The sequence below is a fragment of the Plecotus auritus genome (genome assembly GCF_963455305.1).
Source record: "Plecotus auritus genome assembly, chromosome: 4".
NCBI classification, from domain to species: Eukaryota; Metazoa; Chordata; class Mammalia; order Chiroptera; family Vespertilionidae; genus Plecotus; species Plecotus auritus.
This window is the reverse complement of record NC_137775.1, coordinates 71,097,163-71,112,569: the sequence shown is the minus strand read 5'-3', so window position 1 is coordinate 71,112,569 and position 15,407 is coordinate 71,097,163. Positions and strand designations below refer to the sequence as shown.

The window sequence follows — 15,407 nt, the reverse complement described above, 5'->3', positions numbered from 1 at the left end:
TTACTCTTTGTAGTAAAGGCAAAAGCATATTCAGTGGATTACTCAGATTAGTTCCAAATATTATGAAACCAGAATTGATTCCAGCTGAATGAAGAGCTTTATCCAGACTAAAAAAGTAAAATAAAAATTATAGTGATTTTTATATATTATATGACCACATTTTCAGTTAATTTATAACGTAAGCATACAAAACATAAGCATGCAAATTCAACTGAGTCAAAGAAAACCTCAAAAAACAAATTAAACCTCACTTAAATATCTTACAGATATTGGTCAATTAATAAAGAATAAAGAAATACTAACTACTATTGAAATGTTTTAGTCATTCTTTGAGTCAATGCTATAGAACACTTCAAGTAAAATGGCTACTGAAGATAAACAGACTACACTAATAGAATTATTCAGCATGGAAAATGTGTAACATCATAGGATTTATATAAGTGCTTTAGTAAATGTGTCTAGTGTACTTACTTTGACAAAAAGAGAGAAATCACAAACAGCAATGCAACTAAGATGAAAAATATTCCCCAAATGATCTAAAGGCAAAAAAAATATTAATAATAATAGTAAAAAAAAGTCACTTAAATATAGTTCTAAAAGTTGACATTAAAAGCCAAAACCATATGTTCAATATGAGTTGCTGGTATATGACCATGATCTATCCAAAATGATGCACGATACATTTTAATTTAGTATATATTTTTAGACATCTGTCATCTAAATTTCTATTATGAGATTGAGAACATACACAAAACAGACAAAGCATTTGAAAGTCTTCATTTGTAAGTAAAAAAATGAGACTTTGCTAGGTCAAATAAAAGGTTTATTTATATCCAGTTACACTTACACATACCAGTAAACTTCAAAATTAATTGAAAAATTAAGACTAATAAGACTACATTAAGACTAATATACACACACACAAAAACCAAACCAAAATACTTAACAGGTTATATTTAACTTGTTAAAATATGAAATTTGGAACATTTTCCCATAGAAATAATAATGTACATATATATACATAATATATATACACACCTATATATATATACCATTAATATATACATATATTGTAAATGCCAATTATATATGAAAAAATATATCATAGCACAGAAAAGACTATATAACTGAAAATATTCCTGAAATAGAATACCAGTAGCACTAAAGAAACTGTCATGTAAAACCAAGTTTCTGTGGAGAAATGTGTTAAGCAATGTAATTGGTGGGGCATATTTCCTTTTAATATCTAAACTTTATATTAGGGAAGGTAGAAACTAAGCAAAACAATTATTGGAACTAGGTTTCTACAGTAAGAAATAAAATTTCAGAATAAAAAAGGGGTAAATCCGATGTTACTAATAACCTAGGCTTTTTTTTCTCTTGACATCTTCTCAAGTTCCAGAGACAACTAAGTTGAAGAGTTCACAAAGCTAAGTCCACGATTACTGAAAAATACTTGTGTTAGGTAAGCTTTGTTCAGGTATGAGTTATACTGTTGTTGGTCATAAGTTCAATGTTAATGAATCAACAATAGATATTAAATGAGTTGTTCTTAAACACAAGCACAAAAAAACAAGGTATTGTATTGATTAGCCGCTGATTTCCAAGTCCCAATCCAAGCTTTTCTAGGTACGAGAGCCTCAGTGCTGCACTAATGTAAAGATGGGTGAGATACTTACAAGTGGACTTACTCTTACATAAACTTCAATGTTCATACCACAAAGTTAACAACAATCTACAAAAGACCTTGTAGGTTACATGAACTCTAACACTCAATTACTACCAACAAAAAATATCCAAAACACATCACGTTAGCTTAAATTAAGAAGCACTACACTATAACCCAAAATGTACCTCTCAAATAAAAAATGATCAAGTAAAACTCTGGAATGGGTAGTTATACTTCCAATAAATATTTAATAAGCCTACTTTAGAGTTAGAAAGTGTCAGTCATTGCCTTTAGGCATTTTGACATAGTGTGGCCTATAATAAAGAATAACCACACATGCTTTAAATACAACTATCTGAAGAAGGACATCTGCTACATCTTTAAACATAATTCACATTCAATTTCAGTGGATTCTAGGATGACAGAAATGAGTAAAATTTTTTTTAAATATTTTCACAGACCTTCGAAACAACTACACACTGTCAATGTGTAATAAAATTAAATTTCACTACTTGCTTACCTTATGAAATATAGTTATGTTTAGGTCTGTTTATTTCTTGGAGGGTTGGGAAAGAAGTGGGGCAACCTGAATTACAAATTTTAACAGTTCTTTATTTTGGATCTCCTTCAAATAAACATAAACATGTTTTTAAAATTATGTGTACACTAACAATGAATAATCTGAAAAGGAATTTTAAGAAGTTCCATTTATGTAACATCAAAAAGAATACTTAGAAATAAATTTAAACAAGGAGGTAAATGATATATACTTAAAACTACAAAATATTGCAGAAAGAAAGGAAGAAAGACAAATAAATGGAATGACATCCTATGTTCATGGATTAAAAGGCTTAATATTGTTAAACTAGGGGCCCAGTGCATGAAATCATGCACCTTGAAAGGAACTGTGGGCCGCAAGGCTGTGGTGGGCACAGAGGCGGGTCTCGGCCCATCCTCCACGCCCCAGCCTGGCCCATCCCACCGCAGCCCCTGGTTCCCTGTCTGCTGGCAGCCCCACTCTGTGCCACCACTGACCACATGGAGCGATTGGGGCCGGCACCATCAGCGGGTGCAAGTGGTGGCTGCTGCCTCGATTGCCCCTCAGGAGCAGGGGGAAGTGGAGAAGCCCTGAGGGGCGATCAGGGCTGGCAGCTGCTTCTCACACCTGCTGCCAGAGCCGCCGCTCACACCTGCTGCTGGCGCCTGGTGCCGGTCCCGATCGCTCAGTGTCATCAGCAGGTACGAGTGGCGGCTGCCAGCCCTGATCACCCCTCAGGGCTTCTTCACCTCCCCCTGCTCCTGAGGGGCTATCAGGGAAGCAGCCGCCGCTCACACCTGCTGACGGTGCCAAGCAATCGGGACCGACGCAAGGTGCTGGCAGCGGGTGTGCCGAGGGCTCCAGAGCCAGCAGCAGGTGCGTGCGGGGCTGGCGCCAGCAGGACCACAGCATGCGGGAGCAAAGAATTTTCAGTAACCACCAGAGGCTTGCCCTGATGACAGTAACTGGTCCCCTGCCTTGGTCTGGCGCCCCTGCTCATCTGGTCCACCATCCCGCTGCGGCCAACACCCACCATGTTCTGCGCTCTGCCGCCTGCTGCTGATGCCTGCCATGTTCTGCGCACACCCCCCGGTGGTCAGCGCACGTCATAGCAACCAGTTGTTCCACCATTCAATCTATTTGCATATTAGGATTTTATATATAGAGATGACAATACTATTGAAAGTGGTCTACAGAGTCAATGCAATCCCTATTAAAATCACAATGGTGTTTTTTTTGCAGAAACATAAAAACCCATCATTACATGACTCACACATCCGAATTTCAAAACTTACTACAAAGCTACAGTAATCAAAACAGTTTTGGTACTGGCACACAGATTTACTTATAACCAATGGAATAGACCCCAGAAATAAACCTTCATATTTATGGTGAAATGATTTTTGACAAGAGCGCCCAGCCCATTCAATGGGGAAAGGACAGTCTTCTCAACAAATGGTGCTGAGAACAGGATATCTATATGCAAAAGAATGAAGTTGGACCCTTTTCCTTTACCATATGTAAAAACTATCTCAAAATAAAAGACCTAGCTGGCATGGCTCAGTGGTTGAGCATCGACCTATGAACCAGGAGGTCATGTTTCAATTCCTAATCAGGGCACATACCCAGGTTGCGGGCTTGTTACCAGTGTGGGGCTTGCAGGAGGCAGCTGATCGATGATTCTGTCTCATCATTGATATTTCTCTCTCTCTCCCCCTCTCCCTTCCTCTCTGAAATAAAAACATACATTTTGTAAAAAATAAAAGACATAAACATAAGACCTAAACCTGTTAAAACTCTTAGAACAAAACGCTTCATGGAGTTGGACTTGGCAATGTGGAGGAGAGACTGTTCTATAACATGACCGCTGTCTGTCCTGCAAGCTGGATCTTGGCCAGAAGGGAGGTTGCTTTCCAGAAACCCCTATTAGAGACTGTCTGATTATAACTGATGTTAATTCTGACATACATCAGCACCCTTTCCTTACCTCCTGCTATGTGCTGGTTCCAGAAACAAATTGTTGTTCTGACCTGGTCAAGCATGTAATTTCCTATACCTGGCAGTATTCACGTACTAGTACCAGTGACTATTCCCCCCTTTTAACCTACACAATCCTTTGGCACCTGTCAAGTGACATGGCGATTCATTGCATTTTGCAGCCACCCAAGACAGGCCTCATATGAGTTTCCCTTAATAAACTCTATTCATTACTGGAATGGAGTGGCCAGCCTCTTTCTTCAGTCTTTCCCTGCCCTCCATTTATGGAGGTAGTCTCAGGGTTTTTCTTGGGGTCTGAATGTACCAACAGGCAATTGTTTTAAAGATATAACCAAAGGGACAGTCAACAAAAGAAAAAATTGGATTTCATCAAAATTAAAAACTTTTGTGCATCAAAGGACACTATCAACAGAATGAAAAGACAATCCAAGAATGGGAGAAAAATATTGCAAATCATATGTCTAATAAGGGATTAACATTCAGGATATTTTAAAAAAAACTCTTATAACTTGACAATAATAAAACATAAACAATTTTAAAATGGACAAAGGACTTGAATAAAATTTCTCCAAAGAAATTACACTAATGACCATCAATCAAATGAAAACATGCTCAATATTACTAATCATTATGGAAGTGAAAATCAAAACCATGACATACCACTTTACAACCATAGGTTGGCTGTTACCAAAACAATGGAAAGTGTTGGCAAGGATGTGGAGAAATTGGAACACTTGTGCACTGCTGGTAGGAATGTGAAATGCGCAGCTGCTGTGAGTTTGTAGATTCCACAAAATGTTAAACACAGAATTGGCATATAATCCAACAATTTCATTTCTAGATAGATATTCAAAAGAACTGAAAGCATGGAATCAAACAGACACTTGTACACCAATGATCATGGCAGCATTATTCACAATAGCCAAAACTTGAAAGCAACCCAAATTTCTACCAGTAGATGGATTGATGAATAAACAAAATGTGGTATATACATACAGTGGAACATTATTCAACCTTAAAAAGGAATGGAATTTTGATACATCTACCAATGGATGAACTTTGAAGACATTATGCAAAGTGAAATAAGCCAAATACAAAAGGACAAGTATAGTATAATCTGTTATATAACATTCCTAGAATAGGCAAGTTCAGAGAGACAGAAAGCAGAAGAGAGGTCATTAGGGGTATGTGGCTGGGTACGGGGAGAAACGGGGAGTTATTTAATGGGTACAGTGTTTTTTGTCCAAAAAAAGTTCTGGAAATGAACAGTGAATGAAATGAATAAGTATATTGCACAATATTGTGAATATACTTAATGCCACTGAATGTAAACTACAAAGGGTTAAAATGACACATTTTATATTATGTATATTTTACCACAATATAAAAGTCTGAAAAAAATATATGTGATACAATTATGGACATGAATTTATAATTTTCTATGCAAATACAAGAGGAGTGTGTGTGTGTGTGTGTGTGTGTGTGTGTAAAATAAGAGGTATATGTATAGTAAAATCCCAAATTATATTTAAAACCTATTGAATCTATAGGTTACCAAGGCCAATTAGTTGCACAAGCCCAAACTATGCCCTCCTGTCAGAGGAAAGTTTAATAAAATATTTAATGAACATTTTAGACTGTATGCTTAGAAACATATTCAGTAGTATACATAAATGCTGCTTTAAGGAGCCATTAACTTATTCTAATTAGATGCCTATTTTTATGTCTTCAACACAAAACTAATTTTCTCCCTTGAGTTACATGACAGTATTTTTAAGGAGTTGAAAAACCCCAACTTTAGAACTATAACAATAGCAGCTGCAATTTTCTGAGCTGTTCATATCAAAAGGCAATGAAGAGCATACATTACTTCATTTAATTCCCATAATGAAAATAAAATTAAGAATATAATTCCATTAAGAATATAAGTCTATGCACTGAATTCCCGTGTTTCTGAAATGAGATGTGCACATCCTAAGGAGTACATGGCCATGTGAAATCACAAGATCAATGGGCAATGGAGATCTACTATTATAAAAAAAACAAACATTTATATAACTCAACCTTTGCATTTTCAGATTTTCAAATTTAATATATAATAAAACGATATGGATTATAGCACAGAGTAAAAGGCATCACTACTACAAAATTTTGAGATAGAAGATAACTTCAAAGAAATTTTGTATCAGGAGTTTCTCACCCGTCTTTTTTTTAAATATATTTTTATTGATTTCAGAGAGGAGGAGGAGGGAAAGGGAGAAGGAGAGAGGGAGAGAGGGAGAGAGGGGGAGAGGGGGAGAAGGGGAGAGGGAGAGGGAGAGGGAAAGGGAGAAGGAGAGGGAGAGGGAGAGGAGGAAAAGGGGGAGAGAGAGAGAGAGAGAGAGAGAGAGAGAGAGAAACATTAATGATGAGAGAGAATCATTGATCAGCTGCCTCCTGCACGCCCCCAACTGGGGATTGAGCCCGCAACCCAGGCATGTGCCCTTGACTGGAAGGGAACCTGGGACTCTTCAGTCCGCAGGCTGACACTCTATCCACTGAGCCAAACCGGCTAGGGCTCTCACCAGTCTTAAATCATCTTCAGTATATCCAGAGCACTGAAAAGGGGTAAATGGACCTGTTTCTACCTTCTTCCACTAGGACTACTTGGATGCTAATGTTTAAAAGCATCAATATGAAGTAAGTCAGTCAGAGAAAGACAGTATCACATGATCTCACTCATATGTGGAAACTAAGTAACAAAATAAACTGATGAACAGAGTGGATCCAGAGACATGAAAACATGGAACAGAGTGTGGAATTTAGGAGGGAAAGCGGGGGAGGGTGGATGGGTGGGAGGTAATCAACCAAAGACCTTGTATGCATATATGTATAACCCATGGATACAGACAATAGGGTAGTGAAGGCCTGGGGCGAGGGGGCCTCTAGGAAATCAATGCGGGGGGGAAAGGGGACATATGTAATACTTTCAACAATAAAGAATTATTAAAAAAAAAAAAAGAAAAGCACTAATAGCATGTGGCTTTCTATTTCTGAATTGTATCAACTGTGGACACAGTTGTAATGAATAATAAATTATTTTCATATTTCATTTGAGCAAAAAAAAGCAGCGTTGATCTCTTGGCATTCATGTTAACCCTTCTAATACATAACAGTAATTTTGTATCCCCATATTCCCTTCAGGAATCCCTATTACTAATTATTCTAAATTAGAACTAGATAATGTAAAGATAGATAAGAATTTAGATCAGTACTCAGGAATGACACATTTATACAGCAAAAGGAATAAATAATAAACTGTATTGAAGGTTTCAGCCAGTGCAGGAGAAAAAAAAGCAACTGAAAATCTTATATTTGAAAGAAAAAAGTAAAACTATCTTTTAGCAGCTTACCAGATCATGTACTTAAAAATCCCTTAGGAATCTATAAAACTACTAGAAACTAATAATTAAGCCAGATTGCATGATACAAGTACAATGTACAAAAGCAAACCTCTACATAATAGCAACCAATAATTGAGAATTAAAATTAAACAAAATCATTTGTAAAAATATAAATAAATAAAGACATACTTATAAATTTAGCAAAATATTTGCAAGGCCTAGTCACTTAATACTACAAATGACTGCTGAGAGAAATTTAAGATAACATAAATAAATGAAAAGATATATTCATGAATTGGAAGATTCAATATTAAGATAACAATTATTGCCCCTGCCTGCCTGTTTACCTATAGATTCAAAGTAATACCAATAAAAATTCTCGTGAGTGTTTTGTGAAATTATGAGTTGATTCGAAAATGTATATGGAAATGCAAAGGTTATGCACAGCTAGAACAATTCTGAAAAAGGAAAACAAAACTGATGAACTTACCCTACTTGATTTCATGACTGATTTGAATGCTCCAGTAATAAAGTTTTAGCATAAGGACATATAAATCAATAAAGCCAAAGACAGAGTCCAAAATAGACCCTCACATATATATATATAATCAATTGATCTGACAAAATTGCCAAGGAAATTCAAAGTATACAGAATAGCCTTGAGAAAAAAATAGTAATGTCCATATGGAAAATAAAATAAGCCTTGACCTGTAGGTCATACCATCTCATAAAATTAATTTTAAATGGGCCACAAACCTAAATACAAGAGCTAAAGCTATAAAATTTCTAGAAGAAAACATAGGAGAAAATGTTTTCTGTAAAGGCTTTAAAAACATCTCTTTGATAGTGTTAAGAAAACAAAACAAAAAAAGCCATACACTAGGAGACAAAGTACTTGATCCAGAATAGATAAGAATTTTTGTAATTCACTCATAAAACAAAAACCTAATTTTTAAAATGGCCAAACAAGCATTTTAGAATAGACATATAAGTAAACAGCCAATAAGAAAACAAGATGATCTTCAATATCATTAGCCATCAGGGAAATGCAAATTACTATTACATACCCATTAGGAAAACTATTGCAAACAGTTGACAAGAATATGAAGAAATTAGCAATCTTATATTGCTATAGGAATGCAAAATGGTACAACCACTTTAGAAAATATTTTGGCCATTTCTTATAAACTTAAACATATATTGAACATTAGATCCAGCAATTCTACTCAGGTATTTTTACCCAAGAAAAAAAAATGAATTAAATGAAAACACATGTCTACACGAAGATTTATGCACAAATGTTTACATAAGCATTATTCATAATAGTCTCAAAATGGAAACAACTGAAATCCACTAACAGATAAGTGGATAAACAAATTGTGACATAGATATGCACTGGAATGCTAATCACCAATAAAATAGAACCACTTTTAAAAAAATGCAACAACATGGATGAATCTCAAAAACATGGTGCTGAGCCAATGAAGCCAGACAAAAAACTATACACTCCCCAATAAACTGTTAAAAGATTAAATATTTTTATTTCATTTATACAAAATTATAGAACACATAAAACTAAAGTATAGAGACAGAAGTGCATTAGTGGTTGTCTGGGGTCTGTGCTCAAGGAAGCAGGGGGAGACAAAGTAGTTTTTTGGGGTAATGTTCTATATATAGAACCTATATTTGGTAAAATTAATCCCTTTAAGCATATGTTCAGTGAAATGGAACAGCATGTTTAAAACAAAGCAGTTAATGTTACAAATTGGTTATAAATATTTATAAGAAGCTACAATTTAAAATTAAGATAAGGTTAGGGAAGGCTTAATCATACCTTTGGTACTAATAAAGACAAATCTCTTTGGAAAAAAGGATTAGGGTGAATTAAAAAAAACACAAAAACTTATTCCAACAGAAGGTTAAACTAATGATACATAGAACTGATTATGTTTTTTTTTTATTTTTATTGTTGAAAGTATTACAATGTCCCTTTCCTTCCCCCATCCTCCCACTGATTCCCTCTACCCTGTTCCAGTCCCCTCCCCAGTCTCCTCCACCACTACCACTATTGTCTGTCCACGGCTATGCATATAAATTCATCGTTAATCTCTTCCTCCCCCCTCTCTCTGCTTCCCTCTGAAATACCTCAATCTGTTGCATGCTTCAATGTCTCTGGATCTTTTTTGTTCATCAGTTTATTTTATTCATTAGATTCCACGTATGAGATTGTGTGATACTTATCTTTTCTCTGAGTGGCTTATTTCTCTTAGCATACTATTCTTCAGGTCCCTCCATGTTGTAATACGGTAATTTTTGAGAAACTCTTTAAAAGAGGAGTTTTTTTGGAGTGAGCAGTCACTGCATTATCTCACTTCCTTTTTAATTATAAGAGGAAGACAAAGCAGCATTAGAACTCAACCTGACTGATCTCTGAGGGGGTTCTATAAAACACCTTTTAAAAAATTTAGCCAAAAACCATTTTCCAGCTTCGTTTTGCCCAACTTTATTCAAACCAGTCTATGCACTGCACTTTCTGAATTACAACTGGCATTGTATACTTATGGTATACAAAGCCCTGGTGTTTGAAATGCCAAATACATAATGGGCACATATAAAAATTTGTGGCCAGCAGTTCTAGTTACTTTTTAGACTCAGGGTCATATTATGATGACCTTAATTCAATTTATTTTTAGACTCAGGGTCATATTATGATGACCTTAATTAAAATAATCATAGCTTTATTTTTATTTTAGAAAGAGAGAGAAAGGGAGAGAGAAACACTGATTTGTTGTTCTACTTATTTGTATGCATTTCATTGGTTGTTTCTTGTATGTGCCCTGATAAGGGATTGAACACCCAACCTTGGCATATCAGGATGATGCTCTAATCAACTGGGCTACCCAGCCAAGGCCTCAATTTAGATACTTATGTTTAGGTACCATACTTCCAAGAATTCAAAGCTAGCAAATGATGCTCCTACCCAAAAAAAATAATGGTTTTCCATCTCAAATAATACCTTTTTACATAGTTTTCGCCACATATCATCTAACGATAAAAAAAAAATTCTATTACTTTTCAGTTAGGGCTCCTAAATTTTATTGAGTCCCAGATCTCTTATTTATAGAAAAGTACGACTTAACAAAATATGCTAGCAGCAAATTACATTACTTATCTATATTTTAACTTAAATTTCCCAACAACTATGTTGATATAACACTTGCATTACACATGAGTAAATGAAGTTCAGAGAGTTACGTACCTTGCCCAAACTACCAAATGAAAGAGCTGTGATTCAAACCCAGATTATTTTAACTCCAAAATGCTCTTGAGCACCATGCTGTATTGCCTCTAAAGGAGAACTCAACCTCTCTGACAGGTACAATATAGACTTGAAAGAAGAGTGATAGCATAATTTTAAAAAACCCATTTACCTTCAGGGGCCGAAGAGCACCACAAAATTTTGTCCAGCAGCTGTTTTCAATGAATTCTAAGCGCCTCTCTCTTTTCTTAAGCGTTCGTAACCTTTCTTCAAGTTGTTTTAAGGTGCGTTTATCCCTTGCTGGCAAAGGTCGACCATCTTTGCTCTGCAAACAACAGAACAAAAATGAAACAGTTTTTACCATTAAGGTCTTAATAAAGTAATCCATCAGATTTAGCAGATCAGGCAATGAAACTTCTTTAGGTTGGATTTGACTCCTTAGGCAAATTTACAAATTGAAGATAACGAACAATTTTGATGTGACAATGCACATATATGTACCAAGGTCAGCATCAAAATGTGAATGTGTGGTCACAGTGGTGTGGCTCAGTGACTGAGTGTTGACTTACGAACCAGGAGGTCACCATTCGATTCCCAGTCAGTATTGAGGGCTTAATCCCCAGTGTGGGGCATTGCAGGAGGCAGCCTATCAGTGATTCTCTCTCATAATTGATGTTTCTATATCTCTCTCCCTCTCCCTTCCTCTCTGAAATCACTAAAAATATATTTTAAAAAATAAAGTAAAAATAAATAAATATAGGCATGGTTTTTGAAGGATATGCAAAACAATTCAATGTCAAAAATGTTTGCCAAAGTCTAAGTCACATCAGAAAGCAGCTCAAAGACAAAGTACTTTGATGCTTCCCAATTATAATAAAACTAGAGGCCCAGTGCACGAAATTCATGCACGGGGGGGGGGGGTGTGTGTCCCTCAGCCCAGCCGGCACCCTATTCAATCTGGGACTCCTCGAGGGATGTCCGACTGCCCACCGGGATAGGGCCTAAACGGGCAGTCGGACATCCCTCTCATAATCTAGGACTGCTGGCTCCCAACCGCTCACCTGCCTGTCTGCCTAATTGCCCCTAACCACTTCTGCCTGCCAGCCTGATCACCCCCTAACCACTCCCCTGCCAGCCTGATCGATGCCTAATTGCTCCCCTGCCAGCCCGATTGCCCCTAACTGCCCTTCCCTGCCAGCCTAGTCACCCTTAACTGCCCTCCCCTGCCAGCTTGGTTGCCCCTAACTGTCCTCCCCTGCAGGCCTGGTAACCCCCAACTGCCCTCCCCTGCTGGCCTGGTCACCCCTAACTGCCCTCCCTTGCCAGCCTGGTCACCCCTAACTGTCCACCCCTTCAGGCCTGGTCGCCCCCAACTGCCCTCACCTGCAGGTCTTGTCCCCCTCAACTGCCCTCCCCTGCCAGCCTGATCTCGCCCCCAACTGCCCTCCCTTGCCAGCCTGATCTCGCTCCCAATGGCCCTCCCCTGCCGGCCCGATCTCACCCCCAACTGCTCTCCCCTTCCAGCCTGTTTGCCCCTAACTGACTTTGCCTGCCTGATCACCCCTAACTGCCCTCCCCTGCTGGCCTTATCTCGCCCCCAACTGCCCTCCCCTGCCAGACAATTTGGTTCTGATTGGTCGGTTTCTATGCCAGTCAGCGTCTCCGGGCCTATCTCCTGGCCTGATCAGAGAGGCAGGGCTGATCAGCAGCCCCCATGAAAGCCCAGAGAGAAACAGAGGCGGGGCTGCTGGTGAAGCCCGGAGAGAAAGAAAGGCAACGGCTGATCAACAGCTGCCATGGAAGCTGCGGATCAGACCCTGCCTCTCTCTAGGGGCCCCTCTCTGGGCCTGATCCGCAGCCCCCTCGGTAGTCAATTTTGAGTCACTGCACCTGCACCGGTGGCAGTCAGTTGCCACGGCAACTCGGCACTGACTGCAGGATCGACTTCCGGTGTTCAGTCAAGCCTCAGTCGTTTTGGATGTTACGGACCCTGGGTTTTTATATATTAGGATACCAACTCACTTTTGATTTAATTGACTGAATGTGTTGTTCCACTTCTTCAATGTCTTCAGTGTTTTCTAAACGTTCATAAGCAGCACTTCTAGTGCCTTTTATAAGATTTAAAGGTAATGCCGACATGCCATAGGCCTAAAAAACAAAATTAAAATGTGATTTAGTAATATTATTTTAAATACAGGATGTCCCCCAAAAAATGTATACACACTTTAACAGCTGATAGCTCAATTTTGAAAATGAAATGCATTTTAATAAACACTGGTTTTATAATTAAAGTGTGTGTATATATTTTGGGGGGGGGGCACCCTATATATGACACAATTTTCAGGTAAAAATGCCATTTAAAAAAAAAAATGAACACAACATTTAAGAGTCTGATATATATGTGGTATTATGTAATGACTAGAGGCCCAATGCATGAAACTCGTGCAAGAGTAGGACTTCCATCCCCGGCCACCGGCACCGGCTTCCCTCCGGCCACTGGCACCTGGGCTTCCCTCAGGCCTCCAGCAGGCACCTGGGACCCGGGCTTCCCTCACAGCCCCAGCTTTGTCCAGAAGGTCATCCAGAAGGACATCCAGTCTAGTTAGCATATTATGCTTTTATTACTATAATTACCAATTCTCCATATCATTTGAACACAAGGCCAGTACAATGTTGCTTTTTATAACCAGATGCCAAAGCAAAACTATTTTATTAAACCCAATCTAAGTAAATTCCCTGTCCTCCCAATCACCTCCAAATTAGGCTTATTTTTACCCTCTTGTATGTTATTTTGTGTTGGAAGGATTTGGGTTCCTAAATATACTACCTAAGTACTCAATACTATTTCCCAAGAAATATGTTGCTCTAGTCAATATTCACAATGTGCCCTTATTTTTTAATCTTTTGTATTTTTAAATATTTATTTTTTAAATTTTTTCAATTATAGTTGACATGCAATATTAGTTTCAGATATACAACATAGTGGTTAGACATTTATGTAACTTATAAAGTGATCACGTTGATAGTTAGTACCCTTCTAACACCATACATAGTTATAACAATATTACTTATTATATTCCCTGTGCTGTACCTTATATGGCTAACATTCCATTCTATATATATCTTTATGGATACTTAGGTTGCTTCCATATCTTCACTATCATAAATAATGGTACAATCAACATAGGGGTGCAAATGTCTTTTCAAATCAGTGTTTGGAATTCTTTGGATACATACCAAAAATTAGGATTGCTGGCTCATATGATAGTTCTATTTTTAATTTTTTGAGGAACCTCCATTCTGTTTTCCATAAAGGCTGCAACCAATTTACAATCCTACCAACAGTACACAAGGGTTCCCTTTTCTCCACATTCTTGCCAACACTTGTTTGTTGATTTATTGATAATAGCCATTCTGATAGTGGTGAGGTGATATCTTATTGCAGTTTTAATTTTCACTTCCCTGATGATTAGTGATGCTGAGCATTTTTTTATATGTCTATTCACCAACTGTTTGTCTTCTTTGGATAAATGTCTATTCAGGTCCTCTGCCCATTTTTTTAATGGGATTGTTAGGGGCTTTTTTGGTGTTAAATTATATGAGTTCCTTACATATTTTGGCTATTAACCTCTTATTAGATGTATTGGCGAATATGTTCTTCCATTCAAAAGGTTGTCTTTGTTTTGTTGATGATTTCCTTCACTGTGCAAAAACTCTTTAGTTTCATGTAGTCCTATTTCTTTATTTTTTTTTTGTTTCCCATGTCTGAGAAACTAAGTGGCCCTTATTTAGAGTCCACTGTCAAATGCAGGTCATCTAAATTCTATACATTGGTCTGTTGGTCTCACTTTCTACAAACCCATCTTTTATAACATATCCAATGTGATCTTTCTCTAACACTCAAGTCAGATTATACCATTCCTCTAATTAACATCCTCAAGGACTAATAAGGGTAGTTTTCAAAGTACTCTGGGAGTAGTTCCTAGGATTCTCGGTAGGTATCTTTAGGGCCACTACAGGAGAGAGTAAGGCAGGTAGTGAGTGATGCAGGGACCTACTGCTACTTTTCTAGAGCAAATCTACTTTCTTCACCTACATTTTTACATGTCAGAATCTCATCTAAGAGTGTTAATTCTCTCAATTCTTTTTTCTCCTACTTTTATTCCAAGAACAAGCATTTATTAAATTGACAAAATAATTTCTTTGAGATATTTAACCAAAAATCATTTTAAAAGAATTCTTTATTCATATGAACTTGTTTCATTACATGAAATTCATATATTTATTAGAAAGCTGAACTGAATTTCTAAATAGCTTAATGTAAAAGATTTTAGAAAAAAAAATATGTCCTTGAAAATACCTTGTGGTAACATAGGATCAGAATACAGCATCTTTTTATGAATTTTTTAATTGTCTGAAGAGAGCAAGTAAAAGAAATAGTCATGGTTTTGGTTGCCTAGCTTTTAGCTTGTTTTTGGATTGCATGTTTAAGTTTCAATAATTACCTGGAAATTTAACAATAAGATTTAGATTATGATAAGCTTGACATAACGTATTATA

The 15,407-nt window shown here is 37.1% G+C and overlaps 1 protein-coding gene across 3 annotated transcripts in view; it reads right to left on the bottom strand.

Annotated features, from left to right (window-relative positions):
* Positions 1-15,407, bottom strand: part of LMBRD1 (LMBR1 domain containing 1) — an 87,178-nt gene that overhangs the window by 23,210 nt on the left and 48,561 nt on the right. For all 3 annotated transcript variants that reach the window (XR_013960476.1, XM_080666076.1, XM_080666075.1), the window contains exons 8-11: positions 12,870-12,995; positions 11,020-11,172; positions 472-536; positions 5-107 (exon numbers count right to left, since the gene is read on the bottom strand). Coding sequence is in view for 2 of the 3 variants with exons in the window: in XM_080666076.1 (XP_080522202.1) it covers positions 5-107; positions 472-536; positions 11,020-11,172; positions 12,870-12,995 (447 nt within the window). In the remaining variant the exon portion in view is untranslated. The remainder of the gene's footprint in view (positions 1-4; positions 108-471; positions 537-11,019; positions 11,173-12,869; positions 12,996-15,407) is intronic.